Source organism: Hyla sarda, chromosome 1 (assembly GCF_029499605.1).
Source record: "Hyla sarda isolate aHylSar1 chromosome 1, aHylSar1.hap1, whole genome shotgun sequence".
Lineage (NCBI taxonomy): Eukaryota > Metazoa > Chordata > Amphibia > Anura > Hylidae > Hyla > Hyla sarda.
In genome coordinates this window covers 82,005,099-82,027,293 of record NC_079189.1, presented here as the reverse complement: position 1 = coordinate 82,027,293, position 22,195 = coordinate 82,005,099, and the positions used below count along the sequence as shown (strand labels likewise).

Genomic DNA, 22,195 nt, shown 5'->3' with positions numbered 1-22,195 from the left:
AACGGAATTGCCTAGCAGAATCCCACAGAAAAATTCTGCTTGGATATTCCTGTGCAGCAGAGTCCCATTGTTTTCTGCTGCGTCAGGCACAATATGCAATTTTGTTGTCTGCCAAGGTCTACTTGTACGAGTCCTAAAAACCTCATACAATTTAAACCACCCCCTGTGCGTCTTACTCACATGTTCGATCAATTTAGGTGACCCAACACCTGTCCGTACTGACCCTACATGCTCACCAAATCTCTTACAGAGGGGTCTTATAGTCTTGCCGATTAATACATTTATTAAAAGCAATTGTATCCTGTGCGTTTTACCTGCAGTAAAGACTAGTTGGACTGGGCGAGCGCTGCAGTACTTTTTTCCTTCCTTACTGGATTTTACCGAGGCTTTATGTCTAGTTGATTTGGGCCCCGTTGGTCTTTATGATTGAACCATTCCATCTAATAGCAATATGAGGTACAGGACTATATTCCACAGAAGTCAGACAGTTCCAGCATTATTCTTTGAATATAGACTTTTGTGATAAAAATAAAGATCAAATCCACCTTACCAATGTGACATGGCAAGTATGTGACATTAAGAAAGTCATGTGGGCTCCAGAACCTTGTGGGTCAGAGATGCCTCATTGGTATCGCCATTCGAAACTACTACTACCTCAGTGGTCAGAGCTGTGCAATGCATGTGCAGAAATAGTCACAGTCAGATGGAAAATAAAGAATAATTCTGGGCTTATCTGATCTTTAAAAGTTATGTGCAAATGATTTACATGGAGGAAGAGTAGTCACTGACTAATGTACTGTCTGTTGCTAAAATACCTCTGTATGACACTCACATGCAGTCACTTTACTTTGCTCCTGATCTTTATCTCCTTGTGTGAAGACAGGATTCAGAACGCATGGTCACATCACATGCCTCTTATTGTCAGTGTATATATGGCTCTCCTCCCTCCTTCCCTGGGATTGGATTTCACATGCTGAGCAGCAGATCTCTGTTGTGTGCCCTGTTTCATATTGTAATAGAGGGAATATGGGCAGCTGTACCAGTCATCAGAACTCTAGTCCTTCACATTGGTCGTCCCACCCACAGAAAGCCCTGGTAGCATCAAAACAGAGGTGCAGCACAGACTTGGGCAAGATAATTAAAATGAATAACTACTGTTGACCTGTGGTGGCATCACATCGGTACATTTCTACGTTGGTTTTACTTTTATTTTATTAAAAGGCTCAGATAACCCATTCAACCTGTAAGTTGCATTAGGTCATAAGCTTTTAGCAAGTGTTCATACAAACAGTATTTGTGGTACTTTTTATATATGGTATAGGTGTTGTCAGAACGTTATTTTCCAGATCTATTTTTTACAGCATCTATTGAGGTATAGCAGCAGATTGAGTGACCTTAGCAGAAATTAAAGGAATGTCCTTCTTTACGCCAGCCAAGGAATCTGTGTGTTTAGCTAGAGGTACTTTTTTTTTTTAGGATCAGGGTACCAGAAATGATCACATCACATGCTCCAGTTCTGATAGTAAAAACACTACTGGGGTCTTGTACAAATCTTCATCTGGCCTTTGTATGCTATCTGTCAGCTGAAGGCTTATATGAAATTATAGGCCTTAGGGTAAATTCACACATGGAGGCAAATCCAATGTGTATTGTACTCTGTGGCAGAAATCCCCAGCCAACGCTAGAGAATTAGTGCCAGGATCAGCCTCATTGTCATTTAGTGGTGTTTATCTATGGATTCTCTTTGTGGCTGGCATACCAGCTTCATAAATGTCACCCATTATGAATTGTCTAATACTGATGTGTCATGGATACATGTCAGAAGATCACATTGGTATAGAATTTGGCAGTCCAGTTATGAGCCCCACTTCCCCTAGGGTTCATGACAATGTTCTGAATACAGTTTCATGGATTTGTATGGTTGATTCTTCAGAATTTTTTGTTGGAGTCTTTCAGTCACAGAAAAAAAAAATGGTTCTAATCAACAAGGTTTGGGAGCCCAAAAGTTGTCATTGGCCGTCCATGCTCACCGATTAATCTAGTGACCTCTTGTCTGTCTAGTATGTCTAGTATCATAAGTATTCGTCTTTAATGATAAATATTTAAAAATCTGTCAGCAATAGGAATGGACACTTGACATGTTTCTACCTTTTCGATCTTATTCATAAGCCTTTAATTAAGACTGTGAAGGTCAAAACGTGTCAAGTCCATTCCTGCTGCTGACATGTTTTTAAACATTCACAATAATAATAACAACTAAATAAATAATTTAAATACAATAATAAAATCCTTATGCAAGAAAACTGTGCTGGGTTTCCTATTGGATTTCTTCATTACTGTTATGGAGTGGCTCTTTCGTGTCTGTGTATGGGATCATCATACGCATCAGGTCCGCTGGTGTTTCCCCATATGTTTCTAATATGTTGTGTTGAAATTTCATTTTAAATTAATATCTACTTTAAACAGGTACTCCACTGCCCCAGCGTCCGGAACATTTTGTTCCGAATGCTGGGGGCGGGCTGCGGGGTCGTGAAGTCGCTGCCACGTCCCCTCCCAAAGACTTGCATTGAGGTGGCGTTGTGTGACTTCACAAGGGGCGTGGCCGTGACGTCACGATCCCCCGCAGTCCACACCCAGCATTCGGAACAAAATGTTCCAGATGCTGGGGCAGTGGAGTACCCCTTTAAAGTTACATTCACACATACAGGATCTGCTGCAGTTATCAATGTAACTAAATGGTTGAACACAGCATCAAATCTGCAGCAGATCCTGTATGTGTGAATGGACACACAACACGATTTACCATCCTACTTTTTCTCACAATTTTTTATCTTCAAATTGTACAAATCTGCATGCCAAGTCCTATCCATTGACTTCCATTCAGTAATCATATCTAACACATGCATCAGTTTTGATCCGCATCTGAATTTGCACGATTTTAGATCGGGGGTAAAATAGTGGTTGACCACGATTTTTTGCCCAGATTTAAAATCGGATCAAAATCGTGTCCGATTTTTAAAATTTTTATTATTATGGCCTATGTAAATTGTATTGAATTGTGTAACTGTGCGATTTTGTTCGATTTGTCGTACACAATTTCTTTTTACACATGCGCAGTAGCATCTTTAAATAAACTTTATTGCCCTTGACGTACATATAATTTTCTAAACACAATCAGATTTTTTGTGAAAGATCGGATGAAATTTTCAGCTGTACGATTTTTTGCTAAGATTTTAAATTGGATACCAAAAATGTTTTAAATACGATTGTATACGATTTAAGGTAATCCGATTTTGTCCGATTTTATTGTCTGTTAATCGGATGATAAAATCGTGATGTGAACCAGGCCTAAGCCTCATCTATTAAAGGGGTACTCCGGTGGAATTTTTTTTATTTTTATTTTTTTTTATTTTTTTTAAATCAACTGGTGCCAGAAAGTTAAACAGATTTGTAAATTACTTCTGTTAAAAAATATTTGTCCTTCCAGTACTTATTAGCTGCTGTATGTTACAGAGGAAATTCTTTTCTTTTTGAATTTCTTTTTTTTGTCTTGTCCACAGTGCTCTCTGCTGACACCTCTGTCCATATCAGGAACTGTCCAGAGCAGGAGAAAATCCCCATAGCAAACTTATGCTGCTCTGGACAGTTCCTTCATGGACAGAGGTGTCAGCAGAGAGCACTGTGGACAAGACAAAAAAGAAATTCAAAAAGAAAAGAATTTCCAGCTGCTATTAAGTACTGGAAGGATTAAGATTTTTAAATAGACGTAATTTACAAATCTTAAATTTTCTGGCTCCAGTTAATTAAAAAAAAAAGAAAAGTTTTAAACTGGAGTACCCCTTTGAGCAGATTTGTGTATTGTGGCCATTGAGAGAAATGAACTACATCCGGAAATAGATTGGAAAACATAATCATTTTATTATATGTTCCGTTTACCCCTTGAAACTCCATCTGAATGTAGATTGTTGCTGTCTGTGTTCACGGTTGATGCCTATAGATTTGCTTGCAGTGTCAGGTTTCTGCTTTCATGTCTCCTCTTCCGTCACTTTTTGCCTCTGCCCCAGCATTTCTTGTACTATGCCTTTTGTGGCTTCTAGGAGGGAGTTTGTTTTTGCTCTTTTGTTGTAGCCAGTAAACTGGTTTGATGACATGGTTAATCCCGGAGAAGAACGTCTGCTATGATAATGTGTACAGGATCTCTATCATTTTATCATACTGAACGTATAAAGAGGATTTGTCGTCTCCTTGTGATCGAGTAGTTTACTGAATGTTCATGTGCATTTAAGATGAGCTTAAAGAAGCACTCCAGGCTTTTATTGATTTATTTAGTTATTTATTTTGCCCATATCGTACACACTCGCCATTGCTAGTCCAACAGTGCCATTTGTTTGATTCCAGCACAACTGCATTCATGCATTTCATTACTGTAACTGGGTCATTTGATCACTCGTCCAACCTCTGGAAAATCATAGTGTTGAATGTGTCGGAGGAAGTGGTCAGTCCTGGGTCAGCTGACTTCCTGTGAACTACAGCATAATATCCTCACCTATCAGATTCCTCCTGCTAGTTCCCAGACCCCTTCACTCCCGGATCTGCATACTGCTGATGCTATTGTCATAGCCTGGGGGAGTAGGGTATATGGGGTGTAGCTGTGCGGTGACTAAAGGGTGTCCGGTTAACCCTGGCTATTTGTGATGCCAGGGTGAGGGCTCCTCTGTAATGCTCGTCCTACCACGACCCTTCCCAAGAGCGATAGGGAGGTATAAAATAATGGAATGTCCAGTTTTGCTGAAAACAGTTGAAACTTTTACTGAAGATTTTATGCAAGCTTCACAACAGGAACAGTCTCTACAAATGCAAATTCTCTTGGAGATTGAAAAAGGGTGAGACCTTAAGCAATTTTGAGTCTTTAGACTGATATGCGCTGTTCCACTGGATTTAGGGGATTTAGTTGCCGTCCAGTAGTCACGCTAGCTTTAGCGGGGATTAGTTTAGAATTCCCGTTTTAGTTTCTGCTGAGGCTGGCAGGTTTTCTGGCCTAGCGTGTCTTTGAAAGTTGCGCAGATCCATCCTGCTAGTCCGGCATCCACGAGAGCAGCAACCCAAGAGAGCGATAATTGGCTACAGCTCCCTTAGATGGGCATGGGCTGGACTAGACCTAATTGGTCCAATACTGATGTCAATCACCTTTACATAGCATTATGGGTAACATGTGTACCAAGGAACTCCATAGATCCTCTAACAAACCATAGAGGCATTAACATGGTCACAGGTCCGAAGGTCCTGCGACGCTAACATGGTAAGCATACTATACATTATATTAAAAATACACTAATATTATTAACAATGTACATGTAAACATCACAGAATTAGAATAGAGAAGAGGTGACTTGCTGTCCCACCTGGGGGACCCTACCTGAGCGTAGTTACTCTGACTTTGGGGACCACCATACAAGGTACGGTATGCAATACGGTACCGGGACACCACACTATCTTTATGTGATCAGGATATATTGTTATAAAAGTCCCCTGAGGGTGTGTTCATACATTGCATTTTTTCCCAGCAGTTTTTGATGTAATTTTTATTTTTTTTGCTATTACTAATAGCAGAAAAAATATATTTTAAAGGGGTATTCCAGGAAGAAAACTTTTTTTATATATCAACTGGTTCCAGAAAGTTAAACAGATTTGTAAATTACTTCTATTAAAAAATCTTAATCCTTTCAGTACTTTTGAGCTTCTGAAGTTAAGGTTATTCTTTTCTGTCTAAGTGCTCTCTGATGACACCTGTCTCGGGAAACGCCCAGTTTAGAAGCAAATCCCCATATTAAACCTCTTCTAAACTGGGCGTTTCCTGAGACGCGTGTCATCAGAGAGCACTTAGACAGAAAAGAACAACCTTAACTTTAGAAGCTCATAAGTACTAAAAGGATTAAGATTTTTTAATAGAAGTAATTTACAAATCTGTTTAACTTTCTGAAGCCAGTTGAGAGATTTATATATATATATATATATATATATATATATATATATATATATAAACAAACAACAAAAAACGTGGTCTCAAATGGCTGGAAGTGCTCAACCCCAAATGCGGTTGTGCATTTATACTGGGGGAGCAGATCCTGCCCTTGTAGTCCGTTGCTAGGGGCGATCCCCAGCATAAAAATGCATACAATGGAGGATGCCTGCAGCGGACTACAAGTGCCACAATAGAATCCTACACCAGATAGACGGTGTGGATATGTAACAATTAGAATACAATACAGGAATTTAGGTGCACTACTGTGGTAGATGTAAACAATACATTGGCTATCCCTCAACACTGATGTTAAAATTGAGACATTCGCCAGTGTATCCTTATATGAAGGACACACCAGAGCCCGCACACCAACGCCAAGGTTTCTCAATTTGGTGCGAGACCTAACGCTAGTCCTACCTGTGCTTGATAAACAGAACAGGGGCCAGTGGGCAATTACGGCAGCATTCGGCTGGCTCACAACTTCCTTCCAGATACCCTCCAGTGTTACTACGCACACATGCAATGGGAGGAGGGAGGCAAGCTGCAAGCCACACCTGAGTTGGCTATTATGGGTGCCTGGCCTCACAGGTGCTACCTTAATGCTGCCTGGTAGATATTCAAGGCGCATTAATGTTGGAGTTTACACACCTCCAAATCTAAATTTAAACAAACAACAAAAAACGTGGTCTCAAATGGCTGGAAGTGCTCAACCCCAAATGCGGTTGTGCATTTATACTATAAATGTGTATGTGTTTTTTCCCTGGATAACCCCTTTAAGCCCTGTTGCATTCCCCTGATGGCCACCCTCCCCTCCTTGTGACAAAGCTATGTCACTCTGACATGATCATTGTAAAGAAACCCAACTGATCATATAGACCAGTGTTTCCCAATGAGGGTGCCTCCAGCTGTTGCAAAACTACAACTCCCAGCATGCCCGGATAGCCTTCGGCTGTCCGGGCATGCTGGGAGTTGTAGTTTTGCAACAGCTGGAGGCACCCTCTTTGGGAAATTCTGATATAGACTGAGGATCGGCAGGGTTTCTACCAAGCAGCTATCCATGGGTTGTGAACTTTACCTTATGGAATAGAATAACTGAGGGATTTGAATTGTATCAACCTATTTAAGCAAAATACTATTGCCAGTAACTTCTTTTCCCTGTTTCTGTGTAAACAACTAGAAATAGTGTGTTTTTATTTTATGTAAATGTTGCTTCTATAATCGGTGGATAACTTTTCTTTCTTTCTTTCCAGAGATGCAAGAAAGCAACGCAGACACACACAATGATACTGTCGGGCAGATCGTAAGCTTTATAATGAAAAATGAAGGTATATTTTACTTCATGCAGCCTATATACATTGCAGTGTATGATGCACTTTATGTTTTTTCCTCCTCACCTTCTAAAAATCATAACGCTTTCAATTTTGCACCTACAGACCCATATAAGGGCTTGTTTTTTGCATCACCAATTGCACTTTGTAATGGCATTACTTATTTTATAATCTGCGTCAAAACAAAAAACGCCATTTTGCTACTTTTTAGGGTTTATGTTTCTACGCAGTGCACTTTTCAGTAAAAATGAGATCTTATCTTTATTCTGTAGTTCCATACAGTTACAGGAATACCCAATTTATGTAGGTTTTATTTATTTGACTACTTTAACTACATGCACCAGACTTAGTATGTTGTCATCTTCTGACCACTATAACTTAAAAAAAAAATTTGCATACATTTTTTGCGCCGTGGTCTGTAGTTTTTATCGGTACCATTTTTGTTTTGATGGGACTTTTTGATCGCTTTTTATTAATATTTTTATGGTATATGAAGTGACCAAAAATTCACAATTTTAGACTTTGGTATTTTTTTTATGTGTACGCCATCGACCGTGTAGTTTAGCTAACCTTATATTTTAATAGTTTGGACATTTACACACACGGCAGTACCACATAAGATATATCTTATTTATATATATATTTTTTTTTTATATAATATTTTATTTAAAAAAATAATAGGAAAACCCGGCGATTCAAACTTTTATTAGGGGGGCTTATTCACGTTTATTTTATTAAATTTTTTTATACCCCACTGGGGGCTATACCATGCAATCTTTTGATTGCATACACTGATTATTGCTATTCCATAGCTATGGCTATGGCTATATGCCAGGCTTGGAGCAGTAGATCGCCGATCGGACAACCAGGAGGCAGGTGAGGACCCTCCTGTCATCCAGTAAGCGATTGTACTAATCAGTTCCGCTGAGCTGCCGGAGTAGTTTTACTTTCACTTTAGATGCCGCAATTAACTTTGATTGCGGCATCTAAAGGGTTAATGCTGAGCATCGGCCCGATCGGCGGTGCCCGGCATTAACCCTGGGTCCTGGCTGCTGACAGCAGTCGGGACCCACAGGGTTTAAAGCGTTCTCCGGTCATGAGAACGGTTTAAACCACATTAACGGGGCTCAAGACATAAAGATGCGCCCTGAGTCCTTAAGTACCAGGACGTCAGGGCGTACCTGTATGCCCTGCGTCCTTAAGAGATTAATATTATTATTAATAATAATAATAATAATATTTACATGCTACCCTTGCCAAATATAAACTTTTTGGGGTAATCCATGGTCAAGACTGTACCTTCCTGCTTAAAGGTGAACTCAGACGAAACTAAACCTATCCCCTATCCACAGAATAGGGGAGAAGTATCTGATCGCAGGGGTCCCAGCGCTCTGACGGACCCTGGTTCATGCAGAGAGGAGCGCTTGTCGTCTACTGGCAGACGGCATGCCCTCCATTCATTTCAATCAGAGCGCTGATGATGCCAGAGTGCCGTTCTCTAAACTTTTCGGCGCTCCCATAGAAATGTGTAGAGCACGTCCCAGTGATCACGGGGGTCCCAGCACGCTGGTACTTATAGTTCTGCTACAGCTGGAGACATGCTCTACTCTGTCATCCATTTTTGTGCGTTGTTAATGAATAAAGCTCCCGGGCTATAGCAGGTGGTCATGTTTGTTCTAGGACATGTCAGCCATTAACTTTCTGTCCATTTACCCAGACATTGAGGGTTGGTTTCTTCTATTGTTTAGTGGTGAATTAAGATAAACTTAGTAAATGATTCCTCAAGGTCAGCTAAAAAATACACTGGATATTGACAACAAGGCTTAAAAGGTTATCCCCTATCCATAGCACAGGTCATGAATAGCTGATCTGTGGGGGTCTCATCCTGGGACCCTTATTGAAGTGGAGAACAAACCTCCTCCAGATTAAACTGAGCACAATCACGTAATGTTAGCTTTTCTTTCTTTTAAAGCATTACTGTCGTTTTTTATTTTATTTTTTTTATTTATTTTTAAATCCACTTTTGACATGTCGTCCAGACATGTCAAACGTTTAGATTGCATCAGGTCGTGAATCCTTCCTCCATAGACTATAATGGAGCACATCAGTTGGGTCAGTCAGCTGGCTAAGTAATGAAGGGCACTACCGAGCGCTTCAGCCAGTTATAATACCCAATCGCAGTGGCTCTCAGACCTGGTGCGATCTATACATTTGTCTGAATGACGTTTGGAAAATTTATATATCGTAAGTGGGAAACAACTTATACATTTCTCGGTCGGCTACATTGGGGACACAGCAACTGTGGGTATATGCTGCTTTCCACTAGGAGGTGACATTAGGCAAAAAAAGAAGTCTGCTCCTCCCAGCAGCCACTGAGCTAATCGGTTTTAGCTTAGTGTCAGTAGGAGGCAGATGCAGGTCTGAAGCTCTTCAGACCTTGTCTTTTTCTTTTTTTCAAATTAGCTCCAGTTAGATTTTTGTTCTCCTTTTTTTTTCCATAGGTTGGGAGCACAGGAGCATGGCGCTGCCTGGTCTCCCACTGTGAAGTGGGGGTACGACACATAAGGTATGTTCCGTTAACCCCCCCCCCCCCCTTGCCAACTGTCAGTTTCAGGTGGTCGACCCTGGGTCCGGGACCCCCTCTGGCCCATGCTCGCCCTGCCTTTTGCGGCCTGGCATGACACAGCATGGCACCATACTGGCTGAAGACACCTTGGGTGAGTATATCACCCTCAGTGGTAAGTATCACTCCCATCATCCCCCCCCCCCTCCCCTCTCCTCTCCTTTTTTTTGCTTGCACATAGGATGGGGACTTTTTATTGGGGTTGGGGTTCCTTTCCTGAGGTTGGGAAATAGCAGTTGGGATGCTAATTGGGTGTCAGTCAGTGTGCTTAGGTGCGTTCCAGCATAGTGTCCCGGACACACCTTTTTACTTTCACTTTCGGCCGCAGCATGCAGCTGCTGCTTCTCTAGTGCTGGCGGCCATTAACATCTCCCTGCAGCTATGATGGCCGGGCGCTAACACTCCTGAGCCGCAGCTTCTCTTACCTAGTTAGCAACGGGGCCAGCGATCTTTAGCTCCGCTCCGACCCCACTTCCCGGCAAGGCCTTTCTATTCTGGGGCATATAAGAGCATGGCCAGCGTTTTTTAGCTCCCGGCCCAGCTTCAGTCCCGCCATTCTTTCTTGCCTGGACCCGGAGGTCTCAGCCGAGTTACCTGGCTCCTCCCCCCATGCTGCGCTGTCCGCACGGCAGCGCGCCCTAGGGGTCAGGGTAGCCTGATATCCCATGGCTCCATGCGTCCCTGCGGTCACATGATCCCTCCAGGTCCTATTTCCGGCAAGCACTTGATCTGGGGGTCACAGCTGACTTCTCCCTCCGATGTCATTCTGCTCAGAGGTTCTCACTACCTCCTTCTGCTGGCTGGGTGAGCTTGCGCCTTGTTACCTGGCTGTCTGTCTAGCTTTGTCATGTGCGACCCCAGACCTGATGCCCCTCTCTGGCCGGTGGCCCCTGCCTTGGTTACCTACTACTTCTGTTCGGGTTGTAGAACCAAGATACCTGGCGGTTCTACTAAACCTACTTGTTCTGCCTGCTCTATTGCACGACCCAGCCCTCTCCGACCCTCAGGACAGTCTGCCGGGGCATGTGGCCTCTGAGCCCACTCCAGGATGGGCCTCTGCCCTTTCTCAGTCCATCTCCGATTTGGCGTGGGTATTGCAGGTGGTGGCTACCGCCCTGGAGCGTTCCTCCTTGCAGCCATCTGTCCAGGACACTTTGGTGGTTTCCCAACTCCGCTCCTCCAGGCGCTTTCCTCACAAGTGCCCAAGAAAGGAGTGCTTGGCCTCCTCTCAAAGGTGCAGCTCTTCCTCCAGCTCTCCTGCTGGCCGCAGCCGACCTCTCTCCTGCAGCCGTTCCTCCAGGAGCCGCTCAGGGTCTCCTCCACGGGGTTCCAGGTCCACCTTGTCCTGCTCCAGGGATCATATGGTTCATTCCAAGTCTCCTGGAGAACTTGATGACACAGTCAGACCCGCCTTCGGACACGGAGGAAATGCCCCGTATGTCGGACATGGTGGACAGTCTGGTATCAGCTGTCAGAGACACCTTTCACTTGCAGGACCCTGGATCTTCCGAGGCAGTTCCGGAAGTCTCTTTCCGCTGGGCGAGACCCCCCAGGTCTTCAGTTCTCATGTTGAGTTTGATGAACTCCTGGACGCGGTGGGGAAGCACCCTGAGAAGCAATTCCAGGGATTTAAGAAGCTTCGAGCTCTGCTTCCATTCGCTCAGGACCTGGTCGCTAAATGGACCTGTCCACCTAACGTGGATCCCCTGGTGTCTTGTTTCTCTAAATGCACCACTCTCCGAAAAATGCATTGAGAACCTCGCCAAGTTTGCCTGTGAGGCAGCTGGCTCTACTCTTTTTTACCACGTTTGCATCTACCTGGGTGTCCAAGGCTCTCTCAACTTGGGCTTCCCAGCTTCACCAGGGTTTACTTTCCAGGTCCTCACCCAATGACCTAGCTGACCTGGGGCATCAAATCTCTAATGCCGGTGACTAACTTTGCTCGGCAGCCTTGGAATAAGCCCGCTGTACGGCCTTCGCTTCTGGCAACCTGGTGGCCCTGCATCAGGCCATGTGGCTCAAAGCATGGAACGCAGATGCTGCTTCCAAACGCTCCTTACGGAACTTCCTTTCTCAGGCGTCCGGTTATTTGGTAAGTGATTGGATCAAATAATTTCTGAGGCCACAGGCGGCAAAAGTTTTTTGTTGCTGCAAAACTGCTCTAGGCGTACTGGTTCACGCCGTAAGGTCTCTTCCTTTCATCAATTTCGGTTCGCCTTGACCTGGACAGACAAAGCCTCGGCTTCTCAGGACTGGAAGGTGCCTTCCTTTAAAACTCGGCCACCATGGAAGTCTGGTGTCCGGTCGGGCCATTTTTCCTCTAAGTCTAGTTCCTCCAAGCCTTCCTCTGCCTGAAGGGGCGCCCCCATCCGGGGCTTCTCGGGTGGGTGGTCGTCTGTCCCTTTTCTGAGACGTATGGGAGACACAAGTGTCAGATGCCTGGGTGAAGGACGTTGTTACCAACGGTTAACAGATAGAATTTTGTTCTTTTCCCCTGGATTGTTTTTTCTAGTCCCGGCCTCTGAGGTCCCCTGCTCTGCATGTGGCGTTTCAGTCCGCCCTCGAAAACCTGCTGTCCCAGGGCGTGATTGTGCCAGTTCCTCTTAAGGAGCATTTTTTCGGGGTTCTACTACAATCTTTTTGTGGTCCCCAAAAAAGGAAGGCACGGTTCGTCCTATACTGGATCTCAAACTACTCAATCACCACCTGCGTCTGCGACATTTTCGCATGGAATCTCTGATATCAGTAATCGCTTCCATGGACCAGGGCAAATTCCTGTCCTCTGTGGACATTCAGGATGCTTACCTGCATGTCCCCATCTACCCGTCTAATCACCGCTTTCTACGGTTTGTGGTTCTTGCCGGTCATTTTCAGTTCGTGGCTCTGCCCTTCGGGCTGGCCATGGCTACTCAGGTCCTCGCCAAGATCCTCGCGGCTGTGATCGCCATCCACCACTTTGGGGGGGCGGTGGGTTCTGTGCTTCCTTATCTGGACGACCTGATGGTCAAGGCTCCCTGTCAGAGAACCTGGAAAGTCTCCACATAACTCTCCAAACCCTGGAGCATTTCGGCTGGATTGTCAACCAAGCCAAATCCAATCTCTTACCCACCCAGTCCCTGGTTTTCCTAGGACTCCACCTCGACTCCGCTGCAGTCAGGATTCGGCTTCCTGCGGACAAGAGACGTGCGCTGAGTTTGTCTCCTCTGCTGCGTGACTCCCGTCTCAAATAGAACCTTCATGATGGTCCTGGGCAGGATGGTTGCGTCCATGGAGGCAGTTCCCTTTGCACTGTTCAGGTATCGTCCCCTGCAACTGGCCATCCTGTCCCAATGGGACAAGTCTCCCCATTCTCTTCATCGACCCATCTGGCTGTCCCCTCGAGTTTGCCTCTCCCTGCTCTGGTGGCTTGAGTCCCCACTTCACCGGTTGTTCCTTCCTCCCCCTCCAGTGGCGGGTTTTGACGACCCAATCCCAATCAACGTTTTGGAACTGAGGGCAATTAAGAGCCTCTCCTTTTGGTCCTTTCCTGTTCAATCCAGACGGACAACGCCACGGCTGTGGCATACATAAATCACCAGGGGGGCACTCGCAGTGCCTTGACGATGGCAGAAATAGCCAGGATTCTTGTCTGGGCAAAGCGCCATGTTCCCTCGATTTCGTCAGTCCACATTCTGGGAGTGGACAATGGGGAGGCAGACTTTCTCAGTCACACGACAGCCAACTCCGGGGAGGTCTCTCCATCTGGAGGTGTTTGCAACAATATGCTCCCGCTGGGGGATCCCGGACGTGGACCTGTTTGCGTCCCACCGGAACCGTCAGGTTCCCAACTTTGTAGCCAGATCCCGGGACCCTCGGGCACTTGCCGTGGACCTGCTTGTGATCCCTTGGTCCGACTTCTCCCTTCTGTATCTCTTCCCTCCGCTTCCTCTTCTTCCTGGGGTGATCCAGAAGCTCAAGGCGGAAGGTGTCTCCGCGATTCTCATAGCGTCCCAGATTGGCTGCAGCGTGCCTGGTACGCTGACGTCACCTCCTCGCGGGCGCTCCTATGCGTCTTCCTGATCGTCCCGATCTTCTCTCCCAGGACCCCCTTTGCCACCTGAATTCACTTCTGCTGCATTTAACAAGGTGTTTTCTGACCGAGTCATTCGCACCATGCTTCGCGCCCGGAAGACCTCTTTGGCCAGGATTTATCATACCTGGCAGGCTTACTTTCGCTGGTGTAAGTCCCGGCCTCTGTCTCCCACAGTTTTTTCTCTTCCTAACATTCTGCCTTTCCGGTTTGGAAACATGTCTGGCACACAGTTCCTTGAAGGGTCAAGTGTCCGCGCTCTCTAGTCTTTTCCAGTGGCCCTTGACATCCGACTCTCTCACGTCCGCACCTTTTAGCAAGGGGTGGCCCATGAGGCTCCTCCTTACAGGTCCCACACTTCTCCTTGGGACTTCAATTTGGTGCTGTCCACCTTGCAGGACTCTCCCTTTGAACCTCTCCGCAAATTCTCTTTTCACTTCCTTTCTTGGAAGGTAGCCTTCCTCATAGTCATTACCTCTATTTGCAGGGTCTCGGAGTTGGTGGCCCTTTCCTGCCGTTCTCCCTTTCTCATCCTTTACCGGGATAAAATTGTGCTCCTTCCGGTCCCCTACTTTCTGCTAAAGGTGGTTTCCTCCTTTCACCTGAATGAGGACATCATTCTCCCCTCATTTTGTCCCAACCCTTCCCATACTCGGGAACGCTCTCTCCATAAGTTGGACCTGGTATGGGCCCACAAGGCCTAGTTGTCGGTCACTTCTTCTTTTCGGCGCTATCACATATCTCTGTAAAGGAAAGGACCCGCCCTTTCGAGTTGCAGCTCACTCTACCTGCTCCGTGGGGGCCTCTTGGCAGTCCGGAACAGGGCTTCTGCTATGCAGGTGTGCAAGGCGGCCACTTGGCCGTCTGTGCACACTTTCGCCTAGTTCTATCAGGTGCACATATTTGCATCTGCTGATGCGAGTCTTGGTCGCAAGGTTCTCAGTCCTCCGCCTGACTTCTTCTAGGTGGGATTTTGTTCTTCCCACTCCAGAGACTGCTTTAGGACGTCCCACAGTTCCTGTGTCCCCCAATGGGGGCGACCGAGAAAAGATTTTTTTTTTAGGGATCGACCGATTATCGGTTTGGCCGATATTAACGGCCGATAATCACGATTTGGGGCATTAACGGTATCGGCAATTACCTTGCCGATAAGCCGATAATGCCCCGCCCCCCCCGCACCGCGACTGCCCCCTGACCCGCCGCACCGCGTCGCACCCCCCACCGGAACCGCCCCGGCCCATTGCCTCCCCCATCCCCGGTTTTATAAGTACCTGTTCCCAGGGCCCGGGGTCCACGCTACTTCTGGCTCCTGCTGCGTCCTGCGTTACGCTGTGTGCAATGACGAGTGACGTGACTCGACGTGACGTCACCGTCAGTGCGCACAGTGACAGCTCAGGAGGACACCACCGGAGCCAGATGTGGAGTGGACCCTGGGCCCCGGGAACAGGTAATTATAAAACCGGGGATGGGGGAGGCAATGGGGCCGGGGCGGTGCGGTGGGGGGTGCGGCCTATGGCACCGCAAAAGCCACTGCAGTTCATTGATTAAAAGCGCCCGCTTTAAATCAATGATCTGGAGCGGTGTCGCGAGGGGATAAATAGCCGATAACTTATACCGATATTCCGGTATAAGTTATTTGCTATCGGCCCTAACCTCCACCGATTATCGGTATCTGCCCTAAAAAAACGATATCTGTCGATCCCTAATTTTTTTTTATACTTACTGTAAAATCTATTTCTCGGATCCTCATTGGGAGACACAGCACCCACCCATCAGCTGTTATTGGTTTCCAGGTTTTGGTTGGCTGTCTCTTGGGGAGGGGCTCAGTTGTATTTTTTTGTCTCAGACAATGTTATTGTCTTTTGGCTCTCTCCTACTGCTTTGGGACTAAACTGATTAGCTTAGGGTCAGTGGGTGGGTATATCATGCTGGGAGGAGCCAACGTCTTTTTTTTGCCTAGTGTCGCTTCCTAGTGGCAAGCAGTACATACCCACGCCTGTGTTCCCCAATGAGGCTCCGAGAAATAGATTTTACAGGAAGTATAAAAAATCTACTGTTTTCACACTGCAAGTCTATAGACTGTGACCAGCTGAAAGGTGCCTATTGATGAGCCAGATTCCTCACCCACACTGCCAGTTATCCAGCATGGTGTGAACTCTATGCCCACAGCAGAAAGAGCAGTCATGTGATGCAAAGAAACAATGCCCTGCCTATATTCTGTGCTCTGTGTTGCGTATACAGCAGGAAAGAAGGTAGAGGCTTTATTACACCTTTGCTTCATTGCCTGCTCCTACATTGCCTTGGTAGCTATACCACCTGACATTCTTCCTTAGTCTCTCCATGTCTGATGTACGATTGGGTGGAGGAGAAGATGTAATGATGCATAAATGCAGGTTTATTGGTGCACACAACCCATACCTCCGAAACATTGAAACTAAATCTGATGTTATATCTTCAGGGTGTTGTCAAAAGTTTGCATTGTTACTTTCCGACCACACAAGTGATGGTGGCATGTACTCTCGCCTGAATCGAGTATTTATTTTTATTTTACTACTGTGCACTTGGAGGTAGAGTAGGTAGGGGACACATTTCCTCAGTAGTTTGGAACTTTTGCTTTATTAATTGCATTTAAAGTATTCTTTAAAGCAGAGGCGTAGCTTGTAGCTTCTGGGCCCCGATGCAAAATCTGCAATGGCCCCATATACCAATTATAATATTGGTCTCTTATGGGGAAGATGTGCTTTGGGGCCCCCTTAGGTACTAGGGCCCTGGTGCGACTGCTACCTCTATAGCTACGCCCCTGCTTTAAAGGGAGCCTGTCACATTGAAAATAAAGTCCAGTCGTGTTATAGTTTAGGAGGAGCGGAAAAGACAGTTCCAGGGTAACTTTGTCATTTATTTATGGAACCTCTGCTCATTCTGGGCTAAGTAGTCAAGTAGGTGGTCATACCCACTTATCTGTGGGTGTGCATATAAAGCTGTCAATCACATAGTAGGACTGCCCACATGTCTACATAGGCCAAAATGAGCAGCGATTTACAAGTTATCCAGGAACTATATAGCAGAACTATATATCAATCTATGTATCTCGGCTCCTCCTGATCTAGAACATGATACCTGTATAGTGCTCGATGTGACAGGTTCCCCTTAAAAATATATTTTTGGAGCCTCCCCATTGTGTTTGGCTTTACATCTTCAAATGGAGCAAAGAAGCCACAAATATATCATAGACATGGCTGGGCCACTGACCACAATTGTTTGTATTGCACTCAAGAAAAGTGTCACTCTGGTTTGCGCTCCTGCAAACAATGTATGGAAATGATTGTCCACATAATATTGTGCATTCTCCAAGGTGAACTAACAGATTGAGTAGTTAAATCCAGCATGTCCAACCATCCTCATCTGTCATCATGGAGTCCGGGGGCCTACATCAGATGGCTAGCAAATCCTATCAGTATTGGTGGATTCAGCCAACACAGGTCTAGTGTGGAGGAGGTTTAGACATGGCAGATATGGTAGTATCATTTGTTTGCACTGTTTTATCTATTTGTGCCTTACGATATCCATTGATTTGTCTTTGTAGCAAATGCTGATATTCTGAAAGCCATGGTCGCCGACACTTCAGGGATGGGGGATAACAGCATGATTGATCCAGAAAGGTAAGATTGACCATAATGCTTTGAAGATTACGTTCTTCACAATGTACTTTCCAGCCTTGTACCAAAATTGCCTTGTGGCAGTAGTATGGGGGGACACATCCTGCTCTCGTCCTGTTCAGCGCTTGGTGAAATGGCTCAAGTGATGTAACTGTGCACTCTCTCTTGCACATGACTGTTTTCTGAAATGACAGGAGTACTTTATAATCTCAAATTTATATACCGTATTTTTCGCCGTATAAGACGCACTTTTTCTTGGGGGGGGAAAGTTGGTGCGTCTTATACGGCAAATACACATTAAAACCCTGTCCTATCGCGTCGGTCCCTGCGGCCATCAACGGCCGGGACCCGCAGCTAATACAGGACATCAGGACAGGACAGGGGTTATGCCCTGTATTAACCCTTCAGACGCTGCAATTAAAACTGACCGCTGCGTCTGAAGTGAAAGTGACACTAACCCAGCTGCTCAGTCGGGCTGTTCGGGACCGCCGCGGTGAAATTGCGGCGTCCCGAACAGCTTACAGGACAACAGGAGGGACCTTACCTGCCTCCTCGGTGTCTGATCGGCGAATGACTGCTCCGTGCTGGAATCCCCTGCATGGCCGGCGCTCTCCTTCGTCGTCATCACGTCGTCTCGCACGCCGTCCCGTCATCCAATAGGAGCGGCGTGTGTAGCGAAGTGATGGCGGCGACGGAGATCGAGGATACTGGGCAGCAGAGACATTCCGGAGCGACGGGGACACCCCGGGGGACAGAGATGGAGGGCGACATCCAGGGCAGCGGTGACGGGTTCGGAGCGGCGGGGACACGTGAGTATTATCTCCTATACCAGTGGTCTTCAACCTGCGGACCTCCAGATGTTGCAAAACTACAACTCCTGGCATGCCCGGACTGCCAACGGCTGTCCGGGCATGCTTAGAGTTTTAGTTTTGCAACATCTGGAGGTCCGCAGGTTGAAGATCACTGTCCTATACTTTACATTGTATTTGGTTCAGAATCTTTTTTTTTTTTCTAGATTTTCCTCCTTTAAAATTGAGTGCGTGTTATATGCCGGAGCGTTTTATATGGCGAAAAATACGGTATATATCCTAAAATGATAAAAAAATAAAAATAATTAAAACCGTTATAACATGTCATACAGGAAAACAATGCCTAAATTATCTGTATTGACAAAATTAAAAATTGTGATCTGGAATACTGAAATACAAAAGTGTGTGTTCCGTAAGGTTAACCCTATGATTCACCATGATGTATTTGTGTGTTTGTATAGATTTATATATAATCTTTTATGATTTGTTTCTTGCTTGTCCCTCTTTAATAGATATACACCATGTCATACCCATTTCTCAGGTACTGCCCTTATGCTCAAGATCAGCAGCAGGGGTGCGGGTAGTACACACAGCCAGGAGCAGACATAATGCTGATCGTGGCCGTTTAACTCCTAAGATTCTGTAGTCGGTTTATAGTGGCTTCTAACAGTGTTTAATAGTAACCATAAATATTTTAAATGTACACGTAGCAGCATGTTTATATTGATGTGCCATGGATGATTTATTGCAGCGTTCTTTTAATCTGCGATTTTTTTTTTCCTTTGCTGCTGCTTTGGAAGACTTGGTAAGTGTCTTTCATGTCTGGAGGGAATGGGAAGTTGTCCTGATGCATGTATTGCCTGTACTTGCAGGAGTCGGAGCAAGTCGCCCAGTTATATGCTGCGAAGAGGCTGCTCATCCCAACAAGCCGGGGAGACATTTACTTTGTTCTTTCTCTCTCTTTTTTTTTTTTTTAATTTTTTTTTTTTAATTTTTTTTTTTAATACCATGACCCACCCTACCCCTCCCCGTGTAGAGCTCATTGTTTTTAGTAACCTGCTCCTATTACAATGTGGGTGATATTACAGATTGCACCTTAGAATGAATAAATGCAGCATCTTCTGTTCTTTTTAAAGGGGTACTCCGGTGAAAATCTTTTTTCTTTTAAATCAACTGGTGGCAGAAAGTAAAAAATATTTGTAAATGACTTCTATTAGAAAATCTTAATCTTTCCAGTACTTATTAGCTGCTGAATGCCACAGAGGAAATTCCTTTCTTTTTGGAACAATGATGACATCACGAGCACAGTGCTCTCTGCTGACATCTCTGTCCATTTTAGCAACCGTGCATAGCAGATGTATGCTAAGGGCAGCATGGTGGCTCAGTGGTTAGCACTGCTGCCCTGCAGTGCTGGGGCCTTGGGTTCAAATCCCACTACGGACAACAATAAATAAAGAGTTATTATTATTATAATGACGTCAGCAAAGAGCACTGTGCTCGTGATGTCATCAGAGAGAATTCCAAAAAGAAAAGAATTTCCTCTGTAGTATTCAGCAGCTAATAAGTACAGGAAGGATTAAGATTTTTTTAATAGAAGTAATTTACAAATCTGTTTAACTTTCTGGCACCAGTTGATTTAAAAGAAAAAAGGTTTTCACCGGAGTACCCCTTTAATCCTTTCAAATGCATATTCAAACAATGACAGGTAACATCTGCCCCCTAGTGGATGTTTTTGAAAATGTATAAACTGAGCAGTGTTAATTGTTGTCTTTTTTTCTTTGTATGTTTGTGACAGGTTTTTGTACGAACAGAGTTTTTGCTAAAAGTTTACAATCTTTTATATTTCGCTTGCACACCACTTATGTTATTTTATCAAAACCTATTAAGATGAAGTCAAATGTGCTTTGGCTTCTGCAGTGTTAGCTGATTTATCGTTTTTTTTTTTTGCCCAATCTCGGTCCAGCCCAGAACATGCGCCATTTTTCTAAATTTAAGGACAGTACACATGATGTACGCCCAGGCAAATGGCAGAAAGAAAACGTTATTTACACATGTAGTAATACATTCCCCCCCATGTATGTAAGTCTATATGTCAGTATGGTCTAAAATGCTTGTAGTAGAGTTGCTTTTTTTTCCTTACAAACCAGTAGAGCTCAATTATCGCCATTGGACCCATAGAGGTAAATGGCGCAGCATCATGTGTATCCCACTGCCGCTCCATGCACATAAAGGAGTTCCTGTGCATGTGATCAGTGGGGCTGACAGGGGTTGGACTCCAACCGATCAGAAATTCATCACCTATCCTGTGAATAGCTGATGATGATTGAAAGGAAAACCCCTCTAACATTTCACTGCTCTATTCTGGCAATGAATCTGCTCTATTCTGGCAATGAATCTGCTTCAAGAATGAGAAGACTTCTTAACCCCTTAAGGACCAAGACCATTTTCACCTTAAGGACCAGAGTTATTTTCTCACATCTGACCACTGTCACTTTAAGCATTAAAGGGGTATTCCAGGCAAAAACTTTTTTATATATATCAACTGGCTCCAGAAAGTTACACAGATTTGTAAATTACTTCTATTAAAAAAATCTTAATCCTTTCAGTACTTATGAGCTTCTGAAGTTAAGGTTGTTCTTTTCTGTCTAAGTAATCTCTGATGACACCTGTCTCGGGAAACACCCAGTTTAGAAGCAAATCCCCATAGCAAACCTCTTCTAAACTGGGCGTTTCCCGAGACAGGTGTCATCAGAGAGCACTTAGGCAGAAAAGAACAACCTTAACTTCAGAAGCTCATAAGTACTGAAAGGATTAAGATTTTTTAATAGAAGTAATTTACAAATCTAATATAGAAGAGTTGGAGAGGCTCTTGTCTGACTAATTATGCATGCATATTAACAGTGACTGCACACTAGCTGTTTATGTTGAATATTGTCTACAAATAGCAAGTATATCTTCTACTTAAACGTTGAAGTGCTAACTACCACAATAGCCGGACTCATCTGAACGGTTGCTACGGGTTACTAATCTTATGGTTACCATTGGTTACTACAATACCGGAATCTGTCTATATTAGCAGGACTTTTTTATGAGAGGAGATTATTGACCCTTGTGGATGGACTAAGACTTTCCCACCCAGATCCCTCTCTCTATATATGTTTATGGTGGTCTCTATATTTTATATTTTTTACAATTTTTTACAAGTATATTTTTAGATTTTATATACTGTACTATACATATGTTATAGTTCTTAATAGTTGGTGCTGCGCCTACACAAGGGCCCTGTGAGACGTAGTTGCTGCTATTTACATTTTACCTTATATTTTATTGTCACACTATATATAATCAATAAATAAATAAAAATTTAGCATTTTTCTGACTTTGAAGCTCTCTGCTTGTAAGGAAAATAGACATTCCAAATAAATTATATATTGGTTCACATATACAATATGTCTACTTTATGTTGGCATCATAAAGTTGACATGTTTTTACTTTTGGAAAACATCAGAGGGCTTCAAAGTTCCGCAGCAATTTTCCCAAAAATTTTCAAAAGCTGAATTTTTCAGGGACCAGTTCAGATTTGAAGTGGATTTGAGGGGTCTTAATATTAGAAATACCCCATAAATGACCCCATTATAAAACTGCACCCATCAAAGTATTCAAAATGACATTCAGAAAGTTTGTTAAC

The 22,195-nt window shown here is 44.5% G+C and overlaps 1 protein-coding gene across 5 annotated transcripts in view; it reads left to right on the top strand.

The window, feature by feature from the left end:
* Positions 1-22,195, top strand: part of RELL1 (RELT like 1) — a 70,494-nt gene that overhangs the window by 34,155 nt on the left and 14,144 nt on the right. For all 5 annotated transcript variants that reach the window (XM_056556462.1, XM_056556496.1, XM_056556487.1 and 2 more), the window contains exons 3-4: positions 7,273-7,347; positions 17,626-17,701. In XM_056556462.1, coding sequence (XP_056412437.1) covers positions 7,273-7,347; positions 17,626-17,701 — 151 coding nt within the window. The remainder of the gene's footprint in view (positions 1-7,272; positions 7,348-17,625; positions 17,702-22,195) is intronic.